The sequence below is a fragment of the Rhamphochromis sp. 'chilingali' genome (assembly GCF_963969265.1).
Source record: "Rhamphochromis sp. 'chilingali' genome assembly, chromosome: 8".
Taxonomy (NCBI): Eukaryota; Metazoa; Chordata; class Actinopteri; order Cichliformes; family Cichlidae; genus Rhamphochromis; species Rhamphochromis sp. 'chilingali'.
The window spans coordinates 21,551,989-21,579,636 of NC_137935.1; the positions used below are offsets into that span (position 1 = coordinate 21,551,989).

Sequence of the window (27,648 nt, forward strand, 5' to 3'; positions counted from 1 at the left end):
ACTTCTGTGGCATATTTCATCGGGAGTCTATTAAACTGTGTCTGTTATGAATGAATGCTGTCACAACCACTATCTTTTTTTACATTTTGTCCAAAGACATGTAAAAAAATGGTTTCTAACTGTCAATAACACTATTTAGTCCTTAAAAAAAATCCTTTAAAAATGACCCGTCATATCTGTAAGTTAATTTATCCTTTCCACATAAAGAAAGATGTATCTATTTTATATTTGCCATTAAATAATTATGATTTTTTTTTAAAAAAAAGACAAGCTAATAGACAGCCTAGTTACTCAAATATTTTCTTATGAAAAAAGTAAAAAAATCATCTTTGGAGATGCACTATAGATGCTTCCTATTGCAAATAAAGCACTACAGTAAAAGTGACTCAGTTCCTCAAAGAGCACATTCAGTGATAATAGGAGTTTTACTGTGCTTGCACTTAAAAGCCTGTGGACATATTGCAAAACACATCTGTAGGCTTTATAGCCCTCCAATACCCAAACGGGTCACTACTGCAACATAAAACATTGCCCTCAGGTTATAGCTAAAGCTCAAGATCATAATTCAGAGGCTGGGAAAAAATGAGAGAAGAATATTCTTTCATGATTCAGAGTAACAGGATAGAGGCTGCTGTGTTAACCTTTAAAGAAAAAAGTCCAAGTTCTTATTTTTGTAAGCATGTTGTTCTTTGGATGCTATTTTAATGAAAGACTTTTAAATGAACTTAGTGGACTGGAAAGCTTCACTGGATAAAAAGTAAAATGTTGAGTTGCTGATGTGCAAAAACTGCTTCATTCATGCATCCTGAAAATGGAAAGCCCTCTATCTGACAGTGATGTGATTTTTTAAATTATAACACTTGAAGGCAAATCAACATACAGCAAAGGAATATGCATTCAGTTTGAGTCATGTGAGCAGTACCCTCATGGACAACGATGTCTTTGTGAACAAAGCTGTACCCCAAATTGTTCTCAACTGTATTTCAGTCCATGTGAGTGTATGGCTCATGGATACTTCACTCCACTTTGTTAAGAATTGGCAGAAAGACGAGAAAAAAGCAGCGCTGATGTGACTCAGTTGTTTAAATCAAGCGTGAGTCCTTGCTCGCGTGTCTACTTTGGGAGAAGCTACTGCACAGACTGCTTCTGACTCATATCTGTATGTCTGCTCTGTCTAAAATTGTACAAATAATGTGCAATTTTGTACTCTTCAGTGTACAAAAAGTTTTCTAATGATTCAGTGACTCAGTCTACACACTGTAGCTACAGTTCCCAAGTAATAATAAAGGCTGATAAAAGTAGACAGTGTGGGATCTGTACTTTGTCTACTTTTATAATAATTTCACTACAACACACTATGTCTGGAAAACCTTGATTACTATGAGATCAGGCTGTGGGCTTTTAAAGCGTTGATACTGGACAACATATGAACATTTGACCACTACAGCCAGGGAATCCAGTGGATGTAGCAGAAGTTGGTGGCATGGTCACTGTAAATGAGTGCAAAGTTGTTCTAAATGATAACCAGTTTTTAATAAAGGTCATCGAAAGGCATAGGTCCCCTGTAATTAAATGGAATTCCACTGTTAATTTTAAATTACAATTTCATTATATTTACCTACAAATTCTTAAAGGTAAGAGTAAGGGGGTCACAAATCAGGTTTTTACTTTAAACGAATCAATACTATAAGGAAATTTTAATATTTAAAAATTTATTACAGTAATAGTGTGCAGTTTAATGGTAATATTTCCCCATCTGACATCAAAAGTACACTGTACTATGGAGTGGATTCACTTTGCCTTTTTACACCTTTAGATTCATTAGGTTGTTGTGTATGATGGGTTTTTCTATTCGTCTCTGTACTTTTATTTTACTAATTAAAATGTGATAAGGACTATTCTTGTTTTTCAGCTTACAAGAAAAGAAATACCTGTAAAAATTTGGTCTACGTGACTTTATAATGATGGAGCTGATTCTAACTCGGTTTTTTCTTTTCTTCCACTGTTGTGGTTTAAATTTAACTTTCAGACAGAGGTTTCTTCATGCTTGTAAAACACATGGAAGCCAAGGTTAAGCCACTCCATATCGTACAGTGTACTTATGACGAAAGACTGGGAAATATTGTTTGTTTTAAGCAAAATTGCCCAGAATTTATGCAGTACTTCAAATTTCTTACAGTATAATTTGTGTACCCTATTCTAGGGTAGCAAATCATCCTTTAAGTACTTCTAGGTAAATATAAATACATATTAATTTCAAACAAAATACAGTGAAATTCCATTTCATTACAGGGGAAGTATTATAACAGTGTTACCTCTTTGTCTTATGATGACACATTTTTATCCTGATGGGAGTGCTCTCTTCTAAAATCACATTGTCTCAATCAGTTTCTACCATGATCCAGTATCTCGTTATCTCCTCTTTAGTAAAAAAAAAAAAAAACTTTTTAAATATCCTTCTAAAAATCATAAAGTGAGAGCTTATATGGATAACCATATTTCTGTTTCCTTACCTGTGCAGACATCAGTGATAATTCCATTGTCCCGGGGTCAAAGGTTGCCAGCTAGAGCATCTAAAGAAGGCGGTCTTTAAAGTAGAAGTCAGACAGCTGACAGCAAAGAAAATAAAAGGAGAAGAAAAACGAGTATGAGGGCTTCAAAACGGCACTGCTGTGCTTCACTCAGTGTACTTGTGAATGCTTTTCATGCTTCACAGAAGAGTTTCTTCTCTCAATACATGTCTCTCTCTCCCCCTCTCCCCCCCCCTCCCCCCCCCCCCCCCCCCCCCCCTCACTCTCTCTCTCTCTCTCTCTCTCTCTGCCTTTGTGGATGTGCATGCTGCACATAAAGCATGCTGATATGGCTTTGGCACTAAACTCCACGTCTTCCTGTTACAACTTACTTTGGATTGAACCCCATAATCCCAAAGTGGATCCTTGAATTATGAATGTATTGCGTGCATGTTTTTTTTAACCCCATTATAAAGGAGTCACAGGCTGTGATTAAATCATGTAGATAATAAATATTTCCCCTATGTGTTATAGGTTATTATTTTGTTATAGTGTCTCTTAAAAATGTATTTTTGGCTCTTTGGGTGAGGGAAACCTTTGACTAAAACAAAAGTTTCCATTTCTGGTTTGTGTTTAGTATCTTTTGAAATGCAGCACACATTTAAATATGCATTTACATGTTTAGAAAGGTCCTAAAACAAAGTTTAAAATAGTCTCTTGGAGGATTTCCTCTTTATGTTTTATATTGATTTAGGTAGGGTAACAATATCTTAAAGATTAATTTACAGTTTTTTACAGACGCTAGGACACATTTCCCAATACTTAGGTCACTTTTGCAAAACACTTCACACAATCCTCCTAACTGACCGTCAGCTTGGCAAAGCAGTTCATTTCACATTCAAAATGCACTACAACTACCAAAACACTTTATTCAGGTCTCAAATAAACTCATTCTTCCAGAACACTAGCAAAGGTTGACAGCCGACAAACACACTTTGTCACCCACAAAACAATGACCTAAAAAACACTAACAACATGTAGCATTACACAGCGTTTTCTTGTGTAAACCAAGGACACATCTCTGTTTATAATTTCAATATATGTTACTGGAATGAATCAGACATCATGCAGAATTCGTTAATATTTGTTTATGTATTTTTATTTTTTTGCACTAAGTAATCCCAAAATACAAGAATTTGTATACACACCATCCACTGATACACATACAATAGTAATGCTAATCTACTCGGTCTCCTCCATTTGGCCACAGGTTCTCATCCACATCACATCTTATGTCATCTAGGGCAATACACCTAGGAAAGAATCTTCTGGCTGCCAGAATTGAAGGAGTTGGAAAATTGAAGGAGTAACACCTGTGTAGATGTTCATCTACAATGAGAATCAGCTGTGGCTGGTTAAACTGCATTGTTAGTTTAAAATATGTTTCACTAAAATATTGCTGTTGGATTTTGCTGTCTTTTCAAGTTTTGCATTGTGTTATTGTTTTGACCATAAGTTTAACAGTTTTGAAAACAGTATGTAAGCACATGCAAAATGTCCTGTACGTACAAAGCTTTTTGGCAGTTGTTGTGTCTGAGTGAGAAGATAATTCATGAAATTTGAGAGATGTAGTCATTGAATGCATTTTGTGCCAAAACAATGATAACTGGTCCTCAGTTTAGCCCACATAGACTTCTGTTGTGCTCACTGTGTGAGGAGTTTTGCAAACGTGACCTAAGTATTGAGAAATGTGTCCTAGCGTCTGTAAAAAACTGTAAATCTATCATTAAAAATTTCTGAAAAACAAAATGCAATAACTTTCCTGTTATTCAGTTCTTATTTTCAAACACTAAGTACTGATGACCATCCAGAAACAGCTAATTGTTTCCTGCTTTATATACCCCATGATTATTTCAGCAATAATGTTTTCACATCCAAATGTACCAGAGTGCAACAACAATAATTACACTACCTGGGACTCTGTATGCCGTACAAAGAGATACTTTTTGATGATGATACAAATTGCCTCTAATGACTGTAGACCTCTATAGTACTTTGTGCCCTTTGCAGTGATTTTCAAATGCATGACAAAATAGTCCCTGCTCTAACCCATGTGTGTGTGTGTGTGTGTGTGTGTGTGTGTGTGTGTGTGTGTGTGTGTCATAATTTAGCGTGAGAAAATTACTCCACATTTATGTGCCCTGCATGTCCATGTGTAGGCCGGGCTGTTTCAGAGCTTCGTTGTGCAGTACAGAGTTTGTCACGGTGCCTGAGGGCTGGTGACTCCAGCTGTCAGTGGAGAGAGTGAGACACAAAGTCAACTTAAACAAAATGTGTACGATTCGAGAGAGAGGAAGCAGATCCACAGATTGAATCAGTTCGCTGCCAAAATTAGTTTGTGTGCTCACATCATGTTTATCAGTTAAAACCCACAGGAAGAAATGTGGTTTTACTGGGTACATTTCTTTATCACACTTCCACGTCCAATCACTGTAAAACACAACTTTAACAAATACAATAAAAAAGACATCATAGCCACAATTTTTTTCACGTATTGTTTTTTTTAATAAGGCTGTTGTGTGAATGGATGAATGAATGAATTAAAAGTGCTATATATATAATAAACACTGTGAAACCCCTAATATAGAGAGTAAGTTCTTTACATTTCTTTTAATCTTTTTAATACGTGCATAATCGTTTTTCATAGACTACACAAAATGAGGGAAATTAGCGCTTTAAGGGTGATGCATTAAATGTGCGTCACTTGATTTATTTATTTATTTATTTTCTTTGCCACTTGGGGGCAGTAGAGTCGCTGCACAGTCTCTGAATGGTGTGACCCCCGCATCTTTTGTTCACTGTCGTGTAAGCAGCCACGGAACGCATTCTGGGGGCTGGGTGTTGGCTGTTCTTGATTCCTGTAAAGGCCAAGCTATTTTATGTAAATCATCTCCAATGCTGTGTCTGGAAACTCCCCAAATGCTTTTAAACTAATCGTATTTATCTGAATAAAAGTGAATAAAAGACAGATTTTTCTTTTGTCGTCAAACATTCTGAAGAACACATTTGCTGAATGATGTATGTAACGTAAAAGAAAGCACTGATTAGCCCACGAAAAAGTATTATTCCAGTCAGACATAGCTGGGTGTTCTAGGAAAGGAAAAAAAGGAAAGTCATCTTTTGTGATAATGCATAGTGACATGTCCATCAAGTGTCGATCAAGCGAGAAGAGGTGTGTACAAAAACACCCATAAAATTACTGATACAGCTGATGAAATCTCATACGGTGTTGGACAGATAGGATATTATGTACTAGGGGTGTGTATTGGCAAGAATCTGGCGATACAATATGTATCATAATACAGGGTAGACGATACGATATATTGCAATACTAAAAGCCAGACGATATTTGTGTTTAGTAGGACTAAATTTAATTAGGAAAACTCAAGTAAACAGTCCAAACTGTTTAATGCTTGACATGAAACATCTGAAACAAAAACACTCTAAGTTCAAAATGAATGGAGAAATTAACATCTGCCTTATTAGAAGTCATGTCAAATAAACAAACAAAGACTACTTTACTGAAATATCAAGTATTTTTTAACATGAAAAAAGTAAACATGTAACACTGAAGTCTTTCTAAGTACTATGATTGTAAAATACTTATCCAAAAACTGCTCTATGGAGCATCAAAACAAAGTACTTTTTATGTGACCTTAACATAAACAAATATAAATCAAAAATGAAATTGCTTGAAGAATCCATCCAAGTAAACATTAACAAAAAATGTAAAGTGCTATTACAATTAAGTGTTAATAAAATAAAGTACAGCTCTGCAGTGTCCATCAATGGAACACTTTTAGTACAACCTGAAAAAAGGAATTTACTCATCTAAATAAAAGTGCTTATGAGACTCAACCAAAATGTCAAACATTCTCATATCAGAGATTTTACATGTGTAGTGTTTTCTCAGTGTTTATTTTTCAATTTCCAGATTTTTGTGCAGGAATACAAGCTGATCGACATGGTCAGCTCTCAGGACACTTCTCTGTGCATTTACTATGTCTCCTGCAGAGGAGAAAACTCTCTCTGCAGAGACACTTGTTCCAGGAATGCATAGGAAACTCCTTGCTACTTTGGATAGCTGAGGCAAGTCTAGCCGCGAGAGCCATGTTTGGTGCATTATCGGTAACAACAACAACAAGGTCCTTTGCGTTCAATCCCCATTCAGCCACAGCGTCAGTTAGTAACACTGCAATGTGCTCACCTGTGTGACTGTCATGCATGGCTCGGGTTTGTAGTACATGAGACTGAAGGTTCCACTGGTCCGTTATGTGATGTGCTGTAACAGTTACGTACGATTCAGTGGCTCTCGAAGTCCAAGCGTCGCATGTCAGAGCAACTGTCTCAGCCGAGTTGAGAGAGTCCAGCACTGTCGCTTTGACTTCTTGGTACAACTTTGGCAGAGCGAAGTCCGTGATGTGTTGTCGAGAAGGAACGGTGTAACGGGGCTCCAGCGTTTTAATCATATTACGAAATCCTTTATTCTCCACAACACTCAGAAGGCGCATGTCTTTGCAAATAAAAACAAGTACTGACTGCGTTTTTTTTGTTGCACGAGTTGAAGTTGCTGGTAGTTTCTAAAAGTTAACTTCTTCAATTGTCCGTTGAGAGGGATCACCTCGTTTCGTTTTAAAATTAGCATTTGACGCTACGTCGCTATGGTGTCTAGACACGTGTGTTCGTAAATTTGTTGTGTTACCGGAATATTTGACTCTGGCGGTGCAGATTCTACAGACTGCATAGCTCTTGTCATAGTCTTTACTGCCTTCTTTTGTCCTAAATCCAAAATAAGTCCACACATCAGCTTTGAAAGCTGCGGGGGCCGGCTGTATCCTCTCCTCTTCAGTCATCAGTTAGCTAGTATCACACACGTCCATTGACTGTTCTACTTCGTTCTTTTGGCAAACTAGAGGCTTCTACAGTTATCGCGAGACCTCGTTTTTACGTCATAGTAAAGGTGGTAAACTGCAAACCAGTGGCCGGAGTTTGAATTCCAACATACAAAAGAAATAAACAGTAAATGCATGTCATTTTTCAATAAAAAAAAATCGATAACAGTGATTTTAAATATCGATTCAGTATCATTGCGCGAAATATCGCGATATTTCGTTGTATCGATATTTTCTTACATCCCTATTATGTACATATGAGAACAAGCTACACACACTAGAGCTAAAATATTTAGTAACAGGTCATAAAACCAAAACTAAAATCTGAAACTAGCTAAAATAAACTTGTTCACAGACTCAGGTTGCACAAATATTTCAGAAATCTGCGAAAAACAATCGCAAAACTTGAAAGTTATTGTGGTACTTATTAGTTATATAACAAATCCGAGCCATGCCGGAAAAGTCAAGCATATAGCTATATGTAGGCGTGTGTGTATGTGTACCATGTATACAGGGTGGGCCATTTATATGGATACACCGTAATAACATGGGAATGGTTGGTGATATTAAAGTCCTGTTTGTGGCACATTAGTATATGTGAGGGGGCAAACTCCTCAAGATGGGTGGTGACCATGGTGGCCATTTAGAAGTCGGCCAGCTTGGATACAACTTTGTTTTTTCAATAAGAAGAGGGCCATGTGACACATCAAACTTATTGGTAATGTCACAAGAAAAACAATGGTGTGCTTGGTTTCAACTTAACTTCATGAGTTATTTATAAAGCCAGCAATAGTAACACGAAATTCACACTTTTATACATCTTGTTTGATTTTCTTGCTTAATATTTGGAAGTCAGTGGCACATCTCTGACTAGGCTCACAGCCCCAGATTCTCATTATTTTTAACCATCTAGTCTTCAGTCAAAACAACGAGTTACTAAATGGTGTGGATTTAAATGACTTCATGCATGCTTCTTCGCTTGCTTTCACTAACTCAGATGGTGTTGCAACTGTAGCAGTTTGTCTTGAAACAGCAACTTTTATATCAAAATTTCATGTTTATTCTCAAAATGATCAATAATATTTTTTTTTTTAATGTGGCCCTAATACTCTGTCACACTTTCCTGTCGTGCCACTCAAAAACAAGGCATTACGGGTGATGGTTCATGGGCAGCCAAGCAGTCAAGTGTGATCACATTCCAAGTCTTGTCTATTTTACAGTAAGTCAGAACACAGAAAAGCAACAAAAAAAGTAAACGTTGGTTCAGAGTGTACTTGTGTGAATAATTGAGTAGAAAATGTTTTTTTAAGTACTAGTCCATTTTTAAAAAGTCACTTTAAGATACATTTAGTACAGTTTTAGAGTTTTATTAAATTCATTTCAGTCTCACTTTCACTTAAATACATATCATCACCTTTACATAATCTCCAAGATCCCAACGTGGATAGGTATTTTTAGATCAGTGTGACCAATTACAACATGACAAATGACTGATTATAGTCAGATATGTGTCTAAGGTTTTCTACAGACAATTTTGATGTAAGCAGTAATTGCTACGGTAATGTACAGTAAGTTTTTCCAGTTCAATGAAGCTGACTGACAGTCTGATAAGCACTGTAATGTCCAGAGTCACAGAGTTTAAAAAAATCACTGATGTTTTGTTGTTGTTAGTTAATGGAGTGAACTTTAGTTGGTTTGCAAACTAGATGTGTGTAAATGTTCAGGCACCAAAATACACAAACATCTTGGTAACTCTGTAGCCTCCTGGTGCTTTCAGAGGAGAATCATACTGTTATTATATACCACTGTGAGTCTCTGCATTCTGTCTTTTCTATAGCAACATTACAGATGGGCAGTATGCAGGGAAGTTCAAACGGCTCAGAAGAGAGAGGTCATCACATTCACTACACATACTAAATTAATGAGCCAACTTATTAGCTTAATATAACTTCCAGCTCTGTCTATAAATGCCCCCATTGTCCAATAACTGGTTATGTAATAGCCTAAGTGTTTAATCTAATTGCACGCCTTGAGGTAATTCCAGACAGGAAGAAATCTGAATGTGTCAGTTTTCATAACATTACTCCTACTGATATTATATTTTATGTCGTATCCTTATTATCCATACTAGATCATAAAACAATCACCAGTTACTATTAAAGATCAGCCCTGTTATATGAACCGAATTTTATCAACCCATAAAAATAACCATGAGGTGCGCGTGTAATAAGGGGTGTCTGTTTCTGTACAGATTACTAATACATTTCCATAGCTTACAGGACAGGAACATTGTGTATTTTTTTTTAGAAAACTACACAATAAAAATGTATAAAATAATTACTTCATAAGACTATGGTCAAAATAATTATCTGTTACTCACTGTTAAAACTGTTAAAATAAACATACTGGATAAATATGTGCTATTATGTGTAGAAGGTTATTAACACAGTCACAGTCGCCCATGATTAATGCAGCAAAGCAAAAACCAATAGAAACGTTATCGTGGGCATAGACGTGAAGAAACCTCGACACAGCAGACGGCGGTGTTCACCTCTCACGTCCGTTCATCGTTACATTTACAAGAGAAGAAGAAGAAGAGCGTATTCACTTCCGTGTAAAATTTCATGAATGACCACAGCTTCCCCAGTGTAGCTCGCTAACTAGTACCAACTTCGAGTAGTGTCGCTTGTTTGACAGCTGCCGCTACCGCCTGCTTGTTCTAAAATGGATTATACTGCAACTCAAAGTGGGTTCAGACAGCGTAAGTTACGTACGTAATTTTCTCATTAGCTCAGTTCATACGTTTGCCGGGTGCATGCACACATTTGATGCTGGCTACTGTTAGCTCGCTCTTATCAGCCGGTTGAGACTACCTGCTGACGTTAAACAGTTAAACAGTGAATTTAAGCTTAACTTTCAACTTTAATTAAAGAGCTTTAATTATATAATAGGCGCCGACAATATGTGTTGACACTGCTAACTAGCTAATTCGTCTCCCGTTGCACGGGCTGGGCTGGCTAACGGTCCCCTCTGATGACGTTACTTATTCGGAGTCTTTTTTTGCTCCCTCTATGCTGAGCTTTGTTTGTTTAGGAGCCAGAGCTTGCAGTAAACAGTGCTTATTTGAACTCTGATCAGTTTAATGATTAGTAATGAATGTACAGTGTTATTTTTGTGCTTTTAAAAAATGTGTCAAGCCACTGCAGAGGGGGCCCTCTTGAAGAAGCTTGCGTTCTTGCTTAAAGTAGAACAGTTTTGTAATATTTACATATTTATTTCACTTTTTTAGCTTCTTTATTTCATTCTTAAGACTTCTCTTTTCCGTGTGCTGCTCTTTACACGGGAGAGGAAAACAAGGTCTAAACAAGCAGTAGGCGCCTGAGGATGCAGTAATCAGGTCTTGTGATAAGTGTCTGATTATATGAATAATACTTCAGGGAAATGACTTAAAAGACTGTCTTCTGTACTGAGATTTCATACTATGAATTTATTTTGTGTAAATAGACGTGTACTTTCCTTAACAGTTCTCTTTATAGCTAATTCAGACCAGCATCTTCAACAGCACACTGTGGTCTAAAAACTTTGGGTGTTCTTAGTCAATTACTTGTTAACTTTTACACGATCCCAGTTGTTGCTATCATACATAATAATAATAATATACTTTACTGTTGTTATGCAGATGATACAAAGTTATACCTGTCTTTTTCCTCTGATCTAACACCTCTTCATAATTGCTGGATGTCTCGAAACCTTTAAGAACTGAACTGAAACGGGATGGAAATATTTGTTTGTGAGTCCAAAAACTTAGAGACAGATTTTTTTCTCATAATTAAAATTCCCTTCTGAGAACAGTTAAATAATTTTTCTACCACTTAACGAATAGTAAAAGTTAGAAAATCCAGATCTCAAACTGGCTCTGAGAAATTAGTCCATGCATCTGTAACGCTTTATTTACAAGATTATCCAAATCATCAGAAAGACGGATTCATTTTGGCCCAATTACAGCAACCAGTGTCTTTACACTAATATTGAAATTTGAGCATATTACCCCTGCACTGAAGTCACTTCACTGGCCCCAGTTAAATGCAGAATTTTCTTTAAAACCCCTTTTTTAGGGGCTCTCTTATCGATGTCTCTCCACTGCACCTGTATTCACCAAAACAGGTGAAATGGGTTCACAATAGTTCATGTTTTCTAACTGGACAGATTGATTACCCTTAAGGATATCCATCATGAGTGTTTTCTCCTTCTCCAAACTGTCTTTTTACACAGAGCCCAGTATGCGTCTAAGGAATAGTCCAGGGGACAGTCCAGATGGCAGTCAGCTGTTTGAGGATACGAGCAGAGCTGGGCCTGGACCACAGGCAGGATACAGGTGGGACTCCTGCCAATGAGGATGAAGCTGTTTTTTCCTTCTCAAGAAGAAGCCTTTGACTGTGTTTTTACAAATACACTCAGTGCCAGAAGGGGGCGACAACATTCCACACCTCATGTTTTACTTGATCGAGCTCATGTCTTTTGTCTTCTGCTTGCATGTGTTGTAAATATTGCTTTTGCTGATTAGATCATCATGTTCACCGAGCTGATCCCCTGTCTTGTGTCACATTGGCAGGAACCAGCAGGCCGGCCCTCAAACTGCAGGATTTCCTGGTCAGACCCTCCTGTCAGAGCCCATGTCCAATCTGGCCATGGCATATGGCAGCTCGCTGGCATCCCAGGGGAGAGAAATGGTTGACAAGAACGTAAGAGCAGCTCACCAATTTTTAACAGGAATGAGTCCAGTAAAATCCTGCTCATGTTTAATCTCATAATAATGGTAGAATGAATGCAGTGATTGCCCTTGTTAGTCAGAGCCTCGTATTCATGTCCGCATGCTTGCTTGTTTCAGCTGGATAGATTCATCCCAATTTCCAAGCTAAAGTACTACTTTGCTGTGGACACAGTGTACGTCGGGAAGAAGCTGGGCCTTCTAGTTTTCCCATATATGCACGAAGTGAGTCTCTTTACACCTGCTAAATGTCAATCATTCTGGTGGATATGTGTAGAGATTGCTTGTGGTTTTCCATAAATATTTAAGATAAAAGAAGAAACCTGCTATCTTCACATAGACCCAAATATTTAAAAACATGTTTATTTTGGGTCTTACATGTTTGAAAGTAAGTGTGTGATCATGTATGTTGCAGAACTGGGAGGTGAGCTACCAGCAGGACACTCCTGTGGCTCCGCGCTTTGATGTGAACGCTCCCGATCTTTATATTCCTACCATGGGCTTCATCACATACATCCTGGTGGCCGGACTGGCCCTCGGCACACAGAGCAGGTACATCTGCATCCATGTTTTTATCAGAGTGATGCACATTTGAGTATGACCCTAAGCTCCGGTTATGACCATCTTAAACACTTTTTGGAGACTTGTAGTTTTATGTGTTTCTGGTTTAAGCCATTTCATTTTCTTAAAGGCTGTCCTTTTCAAACCTTAAAGCCAAAAATGGAGAACATCACCACAGGTTCATAATAAAGGATTTAGAGTATTCTCTGTTATATTTCTATGGACTCTGTTATTTCTATGGACTTCCTCAGGTTTTCACCAGAGCTGCTGGGAGTTCAGGCAAGCTCAGCTTTGGTGTGGTTAATCATGGAAGTCCTGGTGGTCCTCCTGTCGCTCTACCTTGTCACTGTAAACACAGACCTCACCACTATAGACCTGCTGGCCTTTGCTGGCTATAAATATGTTGGGTATGTACCAATTGGTGTCATTGTTTGCCTTTTATTACTCTGAATCTGTCAGTGTCATGCCTTAAATGTGTATATCTCTCCTTTTGTTTCTGTAGGATGATTGTAGGCTTAGTGGCGGGCCTTTTGTTTGGGAAGCCGGCATATTATCTGTCTCTGCTGTGGTGCTGTGCTGCCATCTTTGTCTTCATGGTGAGTAAAATTATTTACTTACGTTTAGTAATTTTGTTTTAGTGTACAGATTTTAGGGTGGCACGGTGGTTAGCACTGTTGCTGCACAGCAAGAAGGTCCTGAGTTCAATTCCACCATCAGACCGGGGTCTTTCTGTGTGGAGTTTGTTGGCCCTGCGACAGACTGGCGACCTGTCCAGGGTGTACCCCGCCTCTCGCCCTATGACTGCTGGGATAGGCTCCAGCGCCCCCTGCGACCCTGAAAAGGATAAGCGGATGGATGGATGTACAGATTTTATTTTTGAAAAATTATTGAAGATGGTTATAGGCTTGAACACATGTCAGAAAGCCTTAAAGGTTCATAGATCTCACGTCAAACTGTGCAAATGCATCCTTCTGTATTTTTTAGTACATAATCGCAACAATAATAATAATAATAAATTCCTTGTGATTTTTTTTTTTTATCATAACTTCCTGAAACTTGGGGTAGTCATATTTAAAGATAAAAAGTTAGACAGGTCAGGTAATTTGCAGACTTAAGTTTTTTCCACTTGGTGGTGCTGTTGTTAAACGTGGCCGAAGTTTCAGAGACTGCAATAATCCTTTTGAGTCAGACGTTTAGCCTTCAAGTTTTTTTGTATCATTTGTTTTTCCTGTACTCTTGTTTCCACCCTGACTTCTGTTTAGCACAATGCGTGCTGTTTGCATTGGTGAGGCAAGGAGCAGCCAGTCAGAAGAAAAAGACAATTTAGGGAGATGAGTGTTAAAGAAAGAGGCGTTGAAAGAGTTTTTGTGTCCGACAGTTGAACTGAGGGGGTTGTATAACCCACCAGTTTAAGACAGTATAAGATAAATTTGTCTTTTTGCAAAGCTACTTTGGTGGATGCTCAGGTTAAAAAATCTAGAGCTGCAAATAAAACGTTTTCAAATATCTTTTGCTTGTCTCTCCTCAGATACGCACTCTGCGTCTGAAGCTGTTGTCAGAAGCAGCAGCAGAAGGGAAGCTAGTGAGAGGAGCCAGAAACCAACTGAGGATGTACCTCACCATGGCTATAGCAGCAGCACAGCCCATTTTCATGTACTGGCTCACTTTCCACCTCGTCAGATAAAAACTCCAGCACTTGCACATAGAACTCGTCATCTCACCTGACTAAAATTTGAAAAAAGAAAATAAACACAACATACATATCAGAGAAGCTGGACTTGGATGAAACACACAGCGACATGAAGCCTCCACGTACGTGTGGAGCTGAACAACACGCTACAAGACGACTTAGAGAAGATGCGAGGCGTTACCGCCGTTTCACAGCACAGCCATTTCATTAGCATTGCCTTTTTTAAGTCTTCGCAATTTTGTAGCAAGAGCAATTGGCTTTAAGTTTCTTTTTTCTACTGTGTAATTACTGCTTAATTATGTTTTTTTGGGGGGGGTTTTTAGGAGTATTTATGTATGTATGTATGTTTGTGTACAGCAAGACTATTATTGCAGATGTTTCATGAGTGATATCTCTGAGCCAAGAAAAAGCGGTAACCTCATACAGACCGTCCACTTAATAAAAAGAACTCAAATCTGGGTTTGAAAATGATCAACTGGCTCTGCTTGAACGTTTGGACGATGAAAGCTTTTCCCCTTCTAATGTTTTTTTTTTTAATGGCTGTAATTGTCCAGCAACATGAGTAAAAACATCTATCTGGAAACCAGGGTTACCCAGCTCGTCTAGAAATGTCATATAATGCCTAACCCCCATTGTTCACACACTCTGTATTGATTCTGAAAATATATATATTGTATAATTCACCCTGCTCCCCCCCCCAAAAAGACACACTGCTATTGATAGCGGTCGTGAAACTCTTAACGAATGCCTAGTCAGTGACGTCTGCGCTGTTCCCTCCCTCTGCCCCCCTGCAGGACGTCTCTACAGGAGAAGAGTGAAAGATTGAACGTCAGAGGCAACAAATGTGGTTAAGTTTAAAGATTAGGGGTTGTTGTGTAGTGCATTCACCTAAAGTCCTTTTTATTTCAGTGTCTAACTTGACATCTATGCTGTTGCTAGCAGATTTCCATGGTTACCTGTAGTTTGCATGAAAGATGGTGACTTACCTGCGAACACTTGCCACCTACTAGTGGAGAGGCAATAAAACTTGAAAGTGTGCAACACAAACAAGCGGATAATGTTTGCTTTCAAAGTAAACCTAAGAAAGTGTTTCCGGTTTGCTTTCTACTTTTCACATTTTCGCTAATACTCCACAAGTACTTTGTTACTGTTTGCAGCCATTAGGTGTCATACAAACTGTGGGCAACAATGGCAATCTGCTTGGAGTCAAGCACCCAAAGGTTTTCGGTCTTTGCGATTAATTTCACCTTGAGAGTGCCACTAGCCTCCCGAAACCACTCACCAACCAGTCACTGAATGCACACTTTTCCCTAGCAAAACATGTATTACACTTCAGAATCGCATTCAAATGATAGCTGTCTGCATTTTTCAGAAATTAGATGTATTCAGCTTATTGAGAACACCTATGAATGTTAACCAGTTTGATTCTCATAACAAAAATAAATACTCTTCTCCCTAGCAAAAAACAAACAATAACACTGGAAAATATAATAAGTAATTTTATCGTATCAGATGAACTGCAAAAGAAATTTCCCTCGTACGGTCCCGGTACTGGTAATTTTTCTTATACAGATGAGGCCTTATTTCTGTACCATTATTTAATAATTAAAATGTGATAACTGTTTGTGATAAAATGAAGAGTTGGCTGATATATTGCATATTCCTTTATTGGGTGAGAAAGTCATACCTACAGAATAGATATCAGAGCCTTAAACAGGCTGACTTCTGCTAAATGGGTCAAACTGGGCAGAAAGTATCCAAACACATAACATCCTTATAGAATATGATGTAACACTATAGATCAACTTACCTCAAAATATATAAAGCATACAAACAATTACAGCAATATGATGCAACAAACACAGCAGTGCTACTAATCCAAAATACTCCAAGCTTCATATAACTGAAAAAAAAAAAAACATGGACATTTATTTTTAGCTCCATTCTGCTGCTGATACATACTTTAGGTTTCTGAACAAAGTCTGTCTATTCTCTCCATCTGTCAGCTGCTGCTGGCTCTTCCTCCTCCTCACACACTGCTGAGTTTGTCCTGGTGGATCATCAGGGGTGCAAAGCCTCACAGATGATGTGCAGCAGTGGGTCCCTCAGTCTGTCCTCACTCTGGACACTTGCAGTTGACATACATGGAAATCTGATTTGGTACCAAATCAGAGTAATCAAGTAAATCCAAAACTAGTCTAATGTTATTAGAAATATGCTTATTTCTCATAAAGCCTGACTGTGTCTCAAGAACTCTTTAAATTCTGTTAACAAGTACTAAAGCCATATAGTCATTATTGAGCAGACAGATGGGTCCAATTATCAATAAAAAGTGAGTCTTTTGGAATAAGTGTTATGAGACCTTGAGTAAGAGTAGGAGGGAGGGTGTTATTCTCTATACTTTCTTTGAAAACCTGTAGTAAGAACGGAGCCAGGAGATTAGAAAATGATTTGTAAAACTCTGCAGTTAAACCCTCTGTGCCGGGAGATTTATTGGCCTTAAGTGCAGAAATGGAATTAGAAACTTCCTCCACCATCAGAGGGCTGTCACAATGACTCCTATCGTCCACATCAATAGTTTTTAGGTTTTTAATATTATTGAGAAATAGTGTTGAAACGTCCTCATTATATTTTGAGTTGTACAGTTTAGCATAGAATTTGGCACAAAAATTTGCCTAGGAGACAATGCCATTAATATTTAGTTGATGAATAGAGTTTGTTTTTGATCTGTATTTTTCAAGCCTGAAAAAGGAAGCAGAATTTTGTTCTCCCTCCTCCAGCCACCTCTTCCTGGATCTTACAAAAGCACCCGCAGCCTTGCGTCGGTATAAACCGTCCAATCTATTTTGAAGGTCTAGTAAAATCTTCCTCCGAGGTTTGCTGATCACTTCTTCCTCAATTTAGTCATTTGACTCCCATATCTTCTCAAGAATCCTTTAGTAAGGAATTATTTAACTTCAAATAGGAGAATTTGTAAGGTATATTATCCAGTGTAAGCATTTGGATGTTAATGTGAATTGCTCCTGCAACAGGATCCTGGATCCTGTTGCGCCAAGTAAAGAGTCTATCATCTGGAAATTTTTCTCTCCAAATATCCACAACATTACATTTTCCCATGAAATTTGTAAAGTTTGTACTGTATGAAGACTGCTGCCCTGGAGGCCATCTATCAACCATATTACCTAAAGCGATGTTAAAGTCTCCACCAATGAAGAGGATTGAGTTTGTGTATTTGGAGAGCCAGAAGATAATTCTTTCTTCTAAGGAGTCAAGTAATTTATCATTTTCAGTTTTATTATTGTAACCATATATATTGACTGTAATGAAGGTACTGTTATTGTGTCTCATTATTGAGCAGAGGTAGTGTCCTGAGTTGTGTCAGAGTGTAACTCATCTCCAGAGAAGTGGTAATAATACAAAAATAATAAAATACTAGGCAGCATAGCAGAGAATTTATTAAGATGATTTACTAGGTACAAATGCAAGAAAAGGTGATTTCCTAATCTAAGTATGTTCTAAGTAGGTATGACATGAAGTGTTTAACAAATTTCTTACACAAATATTATAGAAATCTGTCAAAAACTTGTTTACAACTAAACGTTATACTGTTATTTCTTAGGCAGACAACAAAGTGGGTTCATGTTTTTTACCCACATTTGAGCGGGCACACAGGACTTCTCTGAGGATACAATTCAACCCCTGAAACTAAATAAAATAAATAAAATAACAAATCTGACACGCTTATTTGCAAAACTGAATCTGAAAATTCACAGATAACAATGGTTATTTTGTAGCATTACAAATCAGAATTTTGAGAGCTTGTGCACAGTGGTGGATTAACCACTACAGAACCATTAAAAGGTTATTTTATTAATTACCAATACTGTGGTTTAATCCATAAACTGGGCGGTGTAAGAAATTTGCTAAGCACTGTATTTATTGAAGATTTAAGCTTGTGTTCATTTTAAAAGCACAAAAAAAAAAATTGTAATAACAATAAAAAAATATCACTCAAAATTAATAGCACAGATTGTAAAGCAAGAAGAGCCGAAAAATAACCGATGCTAAGATGGACTCTTTACAACGAAACCCCTGCTGCTTCACTCTGTGGTGCGTTGCTTCTTCCGGAAGCCTCTGTTGTGATTGATAGCCTGGAGAAGCCTTGTGCGCATCATCCTCTCGACTGGGTATCTCCTGTAGATGGGCAGTAACAACAGGAAATGGCAGGTAAGCGATTCAGGCAAATGGCGTTCAGAAGCATCGGGCAGCACAGCCACTCTCATCTTGATGCTCTCCATTCCCAGGAAGGGTACGCGATCACTGCCTGTGAGAAACACTGAGGATGAAAGAAAATAACAGAGGATAAGTGAAAAATGGAATCTGAAATGTTACACAAATTTTTGGCAGGACATCAAGAAACACATGTCAAGTAAGCTAAAACTGATAGACGTAAATGGAAATGACAGCAAGCCTAATGATGAAATACTTACAAAGGAACTTTTTCTTTTCCTCTGCTGTCAGGCTCTCAAACACCTCCCAGAACACCACTATATTTGGATGCTCATCATGGTATTCGCCTTCATAAAATGTGTTCTGTTTGGGAACATAAAAATAAGGACATATATGAAATATGTGTATCATTTACATTTTTTTTATCCCACTGGCACCAGACTAGGTGTCAGTGGTGTCACTCTGCTAATTTCATAAGCAGAGTGCAAGCTTTAAATTTAATTCCTGATTTATGTTACGTTGCAAGTGTGCACACAGTCAGCTATTCTTTTTGTATTCTTTTGGTCAAACTGAACTATGGTGACACATATGGTTCAGGTGTTTTAGGGAATTCATAGCATACCGTGCTAAACTATCCTGCATTGGCAAGGAAAATTACTCAGAATATGGTGAATTAAAGAAAAACAAATCAGATTATGAATAAAAATCTTAGCATCAATATTGGCTCTCTTCAAGTTTATATCTCTTTACCTTCTTGAACACCTCCCAGTCGTAGTTTTCTTGGCCCACCATCACTGCTTGTAGCTCCTCTGGCTGGAAGAAGTCCACCACGTCCATGTTGCACACTTTGAAAAACCCTCTCTTGAACTCGTCAAACACTCTCTCCACTGATTTGTTGAAGACGTAGTTCACAAAGGCAGCTACGTATTCTTTCCTATTGATGAAAAAAAAAAAACATTTAAAAGTATACAAGTACTGATTTATAGTGTTGGCAACATCCCAGCCAGTGTAATGGCATGTTGCAACTATAAAGAAGGGAGCACAGCGTGGATGTAGCTGTTGGATGGCAGAGAAGGAGTGCTGTGTAGACTGTTTATACACACCTGTTTGACCCGGTGACAAGTTTTCCTGGTTCATTTGGATCAAGCTCAACTGTCTCACCAGCCCAGGACACCTACCACAGATAATCACTCTGTCAGGTGAAGAAAGTGTGAAAGAAAAACAGACACGAAACACATGATTTAGTAAACTTACAGTGAAAGTAGTGTCCAGCGTTTGAACAACATCAGGGGTGTAGTCCTCTAAGATGATCCTCCAAGACCTAAAGGCACAAAAGCACTGATGAATGTTTTGATACTGTTGTTAGCACTATTTTCAGTGTATTTGAGGTTAAACGCACGGGAAATATCTATGTATCAAACTTCTTTTGTCATGTCATGTGAGAAAGAACGCGTTTCACTTGTGTGTTTTTAAGTCTGTCTTACTCTGCCAGCACAGGGTCAAACTCCTTCATGTCGTCCAGCGTAGGTTTGACCCTGAGCAGCTTCTTGAACAGAGCTTGTGGGAAGCGCAGGTGGATAATGTTGTGGTTGTAGAGAGCCAGGCCACACAGAACGCCAAACAGGAAGTAAGTCTTCTCCTCTACTTTTGGCTGTTTGGTCAGTGAATAAAAAGAAATTGTGATACAGAAAAATCCATTTTAAATCTGAAATTGATCATATATCTATATCTCTCTATATTTATTTTTTTATTTATTTTTTTAATCTGCTGCTTTATTTTTTTAAGCAGCACATAGATTATTAATGTAGGTTTTTTCCATAATTGGTCTTACCTTGGGAGGGAACCAGGCCACAGTCTGGCTCTCATTATATATGAACATTTTAGATTCTGGAGCCATCAGCTCATCAAACACATGCAGGAAAAAGTCCCTTTTGTTGACATTTGTTGTCTTCCTGTCCTCCACAAACAGCACCTAGGACAGAAAAAAAAAAAAAAATCATGTTTCTGTTAGTTTCTGCAACTCGTGATTTTATAGAGCAGTTTATTTAATCCCATGTCCATTCTCTTCTGCTTATCGATATCGAATTACTAAAGTAATTTTATGGGCATTCATCTAAACACTTGGGTCCTCTTTTACACTTTAACGAAACACTGCTGGCCAACAGTGCTAACCCTAGCTCTAGCAATCTAGTAAAAGTAAAGTTTCATATTTACTAAAAGCTCCCTTTGGAATGCACAGTGGTCGGCTGCACTGAGCTGTCTGAAGGTGTCCTCGACCAGGTGAGATCGCCTCAGGGTTAGCTGGAAGACTGGGGCAGGTGGAGAGTCTGGGGCATGCGGTTGATGGGGCACCAAAGCTGCTTGATGAGCGAGTTGATGCACATTCTGTAAGTGCAAAAAAACCCAATTAGAAGGAAATCTGCTAAAAGATAGAAATCAGTTCCTGTGTAATTGCAGATGGTTAAAAAGGGTGAAATCTGAATCCACGTTCTACCTTCACTGTGGCTGCACAGAAGTTAAATACGGCCACTTTGTGAAGCAGGGTCAAAAGGAATGGGTAGCGACAGAAGATGGCAGGTGTGTTCACGTCATCCTTTAAGACAATCGGTCATTTAATAATGAATATCAGTAAAAAGCAGTCTGACAGAAAGTGAAATCCATACTGGACAAATGGACACATTGTTTATTTGAAGCACTTGAGTTTACTGTACTGTTTGTTTTTACCTCCTCTTTGGAGAATTGCCACCAAAGCATGATGTCAGTGTAAAGCTGCACAGCATTTGTGATTTCTTCTACATAAAAGGTGCTCAGTGGGACTTTGTAGGACTTTCCAGCTTTGTTTGCCTGGAAAAAAATATATTTTTTAATCAAGAAAACAGAAACAATATTGTCATTTGTTAACTTTTTTTTAACAGTTTTTCTATCTCAAGACTTTCAATTATTAGAACTGATCATATTTTACTAACAAGAGATTCCAGTTGATCTGTTAATTGAAACCAATATTTCATACCCAAAATCTAATGGTCATTAAAAAAAAAAAAACAGAAGTAAAGCACACAGCACTGACTTTGTATAGCAGCTTGAGGGCTTCCAGGATAAATTTGACTCCTGGGTTGTGTGTTTGTAAGAGGCCATTCTTTAGCATGAAGGCGAGAGCCTTTTTGAAGACCATGATGTGCTTCATCAGTATCGAGGGGGACAGTGAACTCCACCACTTTTCTGCAGAACACACAAAAAACATACAAAGAAATATTAAGTTTACACTGCATAAATTGGATTTCTAACATCTCCAAAACTATTATTTAGCAATAAAAAATAACTTATTATACAAACTGAAGAGATTTTAAAACAAAACAGTGTCTTACATTGAATAAATACTTTTAAAGTTATCACAGTAAACTCGATCATTATACTGGGCTAAACCAATTTATTAGACCGCCTGTCATATGTTGTTACTTTTTATGCATATAAACCGAATTTAACATTCAACTACTAAAACATTTTTTCTGTCTAGGAATGAAAGTAAATAACTATATTTGGCATCTCATTTAAAAAAAAAAAAAAACTACAACTAATGCTGTTTCATTAAATGCTAAATTTGAAAATTCATGGATAACAACAGTACTTACATTTTAACATTAAAAAAAAAATTGTTTTAATTAAAGAGTTTAAAGAGTAAATATCAATAGTGTTAATTAGTGTTAATTTAAAGCGGCGGTCCCCAACCCCTGGGCCATGGACCGTTAACAGCCCGTGAGTCGTTTGGTACCCGGCCGCGAGAGTTGAGGCTCGGGTGTGAAATTTATGGTTTTCATCATTAACTGTGTTTCCCTGGGTCTTTTCCCCATGTGTTATGAATAAATTTTATTTTTTGGGGTAGCAGGCCACACAGAAAAAAAATTAATAACTTACATTATTTTAGTTTTTTTCTAATCTGACTGAACAGTGTGAAGCAGGGTTTTCTGCAGTTACAGCTACCAAAACAAAATTGCGGAGCAGACTGAGCATAAGCAACACACTTCGGGTGTCATTACCCCCCATTACTCCCAGGTGGGACCATCTCGTATCAGCCGTATCATTTTATTTTGTATTTATCCGCAACACCTTAAAGGCCAGTCCATGAAAATATTGTCTGACATTAAACTGGTCCGTGGCACAAAAAAGGTTGGGGACCACTGATTTAAAGCATTTACAGCATAAACCTGACAACGAGTGGTTGACTAACAAGCTTGTTCTCCAATCTTGTGACAAAAGTCATTTACTTAATGTTTCCAGAGTCTTGTCCGACATCTCTGCTATAGTGATGGCCACAGATAGAACTGTATTCATGACATTAGAGTCCTCTTGAAGAAGCGGGCAGGTCAGAAGAATCAGGATGATCTCTGGAGATTTTAATGCAGTTCTTGACAGGTAAAGCAAGTCGCACAGAGGGACCAAGTTTACCTGCATGGAAAGGAGACCTACTGTATGAGATCACAAGTTTAAAAAAAAAGTCGTCATATCTCAAATTGTTTAAAGAATGTTCTTAACTGATTGTTTGATCCACTGTCTTGTGAACAGCTGGTCGAAAGCTCGGCTAGCGGCCTCCAGGTCCACGGTTAAGTCGCCTGCTTCCAGTGGAAACCCACTGATATCAAACAGAGGTGAGCGGCAGCACCAACCAGTCAACCCTTAAATCTTACATTTCTAGATTAACCCCGACCCAGACAAAACCATCAGTGAAGGACTTACTTGGCTTTTGTGAAACTTGCAACAAGACTTGAACTTGTCAGGAACATCGATCCTATTTCTCTGTCGCAAAGAGAAAGAAACATCAGCAGAGACTGAGACAGTGAAGATCTTGAACATATATTTAATATAACTAATATTAAAACTGCAGTCACATAAATCTAAAAATCCCAGAATGATGATGAATTACCTTTTTGCCTCCACATTACTATGCTCCATCATCAGCCATTCTTGGAGTTTTGTCTCATCAAGACGTCCGGTTATCTGTTTGTGAACAGAGTTCTTAAAATAAAAGAGAGAAGAAGTGAGCAGGCAGAGTGACCTGTTTTCTGTGAGCAGTTAAAGCTGTAGGTGTTTGATTACCTCTGCAGGTGAAGAGTAAGCAAAGTTTGTGTTCCACCCAGCAGCTATTTTCAAGTCTGCTTAAACAAAAATCAAACAATTTCATCTAAACATTCAAAATTTATAAAGCACATAAACTTAATTTACATTCGAGATTCTGAACTATTAATCCTACTAGCAACATCTAACACGCATACATACCACTGGGCATGGCTGCTGCATCGTCAGTGGTCCATGGAAACTGAACCAGAGTGGGAGTCAGACTGCCACCATTGTGCCCATTTCCAGTTTGACCTTTAGCTCCACTGCCAAAAGCCCAGAGCTGACCAGAAGAGCCCAAAACCAGAGTGTGATGCCTGGCAGACCAAAAACAGTCCATGGAGTGGGTATTAAATAGCACTCAAACTGCTTCATCAAACACACCTCATCCACCCAGGCACTTTTCTCTATGCTTAAGTGCGTTCTAGCTAACATTGACAATACAACACAACGGGGATCTTTAGCACACAGACTGTGAAACGCTATAAATGATCATGATGGTAGCCATGGTGGTGCTTATATTAAAAACAAAACATCCCGGTTTTTACCTGCCACATGCAATCTGGGAAGCAGGACCATCCACACCTGCAACCAGTTTGGGCTTCACTTCATTAGCAGAGGTGCTGTGACCGAGCTGACCTTGGCTTCCGTCTCCAAAAGTGTAAACTTTACCGTCCTGCAAAGCAAAACAACCGTAGCTTTTACTTTGTTAATCAATGGTTGGAGTCACCTGGATGAACCAGTGAAGTCAAACCTTTGTCAGCACAGCAGAGTGCGACTCTCCACAGCTTATGAAGGAGACACTTAGAGGTCTGAGCGCAGGCACCATACAGATGTTGAACCTGCCTGTTAAAGCAGAAACAGATAAAAAGTAGTGTGTTTTATTTCAAATCATGCCACACACATATACACTAAGTTTATGAGTCACTAACTTGCTCTACCTTTCTCATCCACCCTGTTAACCCCGAGCTGACCACATTTATTGGCCCCACAGCAGTACACCAGGTCTGCGAGGGTAAGGAACAGACTGTGGGTCCCTCCTGCTGCAATCTGGGTTACCGCTACTCCAGCCAAAGCACAAATTATGACGGGTGTATCCTGCACCGGCACCTCCTTCCCCAGGCCCAGCTGACCATGACTGTTTAAACCCCACGAGAAGACATCGCCTCCTGGAGAGAGGTGAAAAGTGTTTTTAAAATGTTCAATTAACAAACAAATCATTAATTTAGTTTATCACATTATTATTCCTCAACCACCACAGAATATTTTACTTAGAAGTAGAATAAATAGGATGCATGGATACGTTATATAAGTGAGAATTATGTAAATCAAATTAGAAATTCAGGCGCAGTTATGGCCTTTTAATTGATATACTGCTGGATAAAGTGCTGGAGTTTAAATGGACTGACTCTCTTTGCCAAATGAGCCTCTGGACAATGAAATATCTTCAAATACTGTCAGCTACGTGAAAGAATATACGTCACACTTTTAGGGCAAGCTGGGTTTACAATACGGATAAAGACACTTTAAAAAAGGAAAAATTCATCATCAGTCATGTGTGGGGAAAACTGTTATCGCCCTTGTTCCATATGAACACACAAAGTTGTGTCTTACCTTTAGTCAGGGCCAGGGAATGGGAGTTTCCACAAGCAACTTGAATTATCGGTATGGGCAGTGGGATAGGCACCTTGCTGCATGATGATGGACAACAATTCGTAAAAATGTGGCAAAAAGCTTTGAACAATTGAGTGATAATTGTGCATATTATTCATGTGTCACTGAATGAGTGATTACCTTGGTCTGTGACTGTTGGGAGGTGTTGGTAACCCTAGCTGTCCATCCTCTCCTGCCCCCCAGGAGAAAACGTGTCCAGATGCACTCACAGCCAGAGAGTGGTCCTGACCGCAAGCCATCGCCACCACACGGCCCAGCCCCTCCACTTGAGCTTAGAAAGAACGACAGAAATTGCACACAAACGTGTCAGCTGGATCACATTACATGTCTGACTACAGTAGCCTCAGCCTAATGAGAACTTAATCATAAACAAAGACAAACAGGAAAGTTTGGGACATCCGCTAAAACCTGTGCAAAGCTTCTCATCTATAGTGTTGCAAAGCAGTAAACAGCTTACCTGCGCTTTCTCTGGGTTAAAGCCAGTTATAGCTTCTAGGTTTCACAGTACATACATACATGCATACAATATGCATGCTAATGTATCAAAAATATATAATAATATGAGACAATAATATAAACCTGTTATTTATTTCTTACATTTTGCACGTGATTTATATGACTGTCCGTGTTCGCGCTTCCGTCATATTTCATATTTCTTGCTACATCTAGCAACTCTGAAGTTTCTTAGGTTTTAACTTTCGTTGTCTGCACCGACAGCACTGAAACGAAACTGAAACTTGACGCATCAAGTTTTATTTACGCAGTAAGTGTTCCGGAGATGATTTATCGCTTCTTAAGGACGCAGTATCTGATTAAAAGCCTGCGCCACACGGTCAAATCACACCTTAAATAAATATGTCCAAATACCCGTGAAAAGAAACTAAGAAAGCAATTAATCAAATAATAAAATTATAATATTTTGTTTTATTATTTTGTTTCCTTTAAATGAAAACAGCTAAACAGCCTACTCACCTATGATCTTTCCATTTTTTTTCTTCTGTCGTCCAAGTTGTCCCTGAGAGTTGTGCCCACATGACAGCATGTCCCCGTCTGCATTAAGAAATAAAGTGTGCCGATCCCCACAGCAGATCTTAGTTACAACCCCGGGGACGGTCCAGGACACGGGGCTGGGGGCCCCCTGTGACCCGAACTGTCCGCTGGAGCTGTCTCCCCAACAGAACAGCTGCATGTCTTCACCTGGACTCAAATGAGGACCTTGAGGGCTCTGTGATGGCAATTTAGCTCAGCTGATGCTGCCTTCGAGGGTTGTCGGAGATATTAGAGTCACCTCGTAAAGAAATCGACCATTCAGTCGCATATTGTATGTTTTTTTTCATAAGGGCTACCGTGTCTAAAACTGTCATTAATGCAATTATTTAATTAATTAACTAATATAATAGAGATTTCTAGGCTACAGGGTGCACAATTTGTTCTTTCCAAAAGCAGCTAATGCAAAACCAAAAAGTGCTCCACTTTACGAGGTTGAACTTGAAGGCATCACGAATAAATAAGATAAGATAAGATAAGATAACCTTTATTAGTCCCACACGTGGGAAATTTGTTTTGTCACAGCAGGAAGTGGACAGTGCAAAAGTTATGAGGCAAAAATTAGAATACAATAAGAATAAATACAGTACACAACTGTACAGAATAGAATAAAATAAAATACTATATACAGTAGAATAAAATAAAATAAATATACAATAAGATAAAAATAGAATACAAATACAAATACTATATACAACTGAGTAAAAATACAACGATGACAGAAAGGATTATTGCACTTAGTATTATTGCATATGTATGGATGTGTGTGCTTGATCAGTTAAAGTCTTTATTGTGGAGTCTGACAGCAGTGGGGAGGAAAGACCTGCGAAATCTCTCCGTCCCACACCGTGGGTGCCGCAGTCTCCCACTGAAGGAGCTGCTCAGTGCTGTCACAGTCTGCTGCATGGGGTGGGAGATGTTGTCCAACAGGGATGACAGCTTAGCCGCCATTCTCCTGTCACTCACCACCTCCACTGGGTCCAGAGGGCATCCTAGAACAGAGCTGGCCCTTCGGATCACCCTGTTCAGTCTCTTCCTGTCCCCAGCAGAGATGCTGCCGCCCCAGCAGACCACGCCATAAAAGATAGCAGAAGCCACAACAGAGTC

At 38.6% G+C, this 27,648-nt stretch overlaps 2 protein-coding genes across 5 annotated transcripts; one reads left to right on the forward strand and one right to left on the reverse strand.

Annotated features, from left to right (window-relative positions):
• The first annotated feature begins 10,064 nt into the window (after window positions 1-10,064).
• Window positions 10,065-14,952, forward strand: yif1b (Yip1 interacting factor homolog B). 3 transcript variants are annotated; one of them, XM_080889003.1, is made up of 8 exons: window positions 10,065-10,223; window positions 11,735-11,837; window positions 12,075-12,204; window positions 12,351-12,455; window positions 12,646-12,782; window positions 13,043-13,198; window positions 13,294-13,387; window positions 14,320-14,952. In XM_080889003.1, exons 1-8 carry the CDS (start codon window positions 10,187-10,189, stop codon window positions 14,473-14,475), a joined length of 918 nt encoding a protein of 305 aa, XP_080745129.1. In that variant the 5' UTR covers window positions 10,065-10,186; the 3' UTR covers window positions 14,476-14,952. The 3 variants fall into 3 exon arrangements, with proteins under 3 accessions (XP_080745129.1, XP_080745128.1, XP_080745130.1); XM_080889002.1 differs by having other exon boundaries at window positions 10,068-10,232; XM_080889004.1 differs by having other exon boundaries at window positions 10,071-10,208.
• A 2,970-nt stretch (window positions 14,953-17,922) lies between these two features.
• LOC308401201 (putative E3 ubiquitin-protein ligase HERC4) lies at window positions 17,923-26,869 on the reverse strand. 2 transcript variants are annotated; one of them, XM_080889329.1, is made up of 23 exons: window positions 26,467-26,869; window positions 25,615-25,765; window positions 25,435-25,511; window positions 24,762-24,989; window positions 24,575-24,666; window positions 24,369-24,496; window positions 23,983-24,137; window positions 23,803-23,861; window positions 23,630-23,721; window positions 23,443-23,502; window positions 23,242-23,338; window positions 22,974-23,154; window positions 21,779-21,930; window positions 21,436-21,555; window positions 21,206-21,304; window positions 20,926-21,096; window positions 20,543-20,683; window positions 20,196-20,362; window positions 19,966-20,032; window positions 19,815-19,885; window positions 19,462-19,645; window positions 18,972-19,074; window positions 17,923-18,817 (listed from the first exon to the last, which is right to left on the reverse strand). In XM_080889329.1, exons 1-23 carry the CDS (start codon window positions 26,681-26,683, stop codon window positions 18,582-18,584), a joined length of 3,048 nt encoding a protein of 1,015 aa, XP_080745455.1. In that variant the 5' UTR covers window positions 26,684-26,869; the 3' UTR covers window positions 17,923-18,581. The 2 variants fall into 2 exon arrangements, with proteins under 2 accessions (XP_080745455.1, XP_080745456.1); XM_080889330.1 differs by having other exon boundaries at window positions 23,803-23,858; window positions 26,467-26,867.
• Window positions 26,870-27,648: the final 779 nt, after the last annotated feature.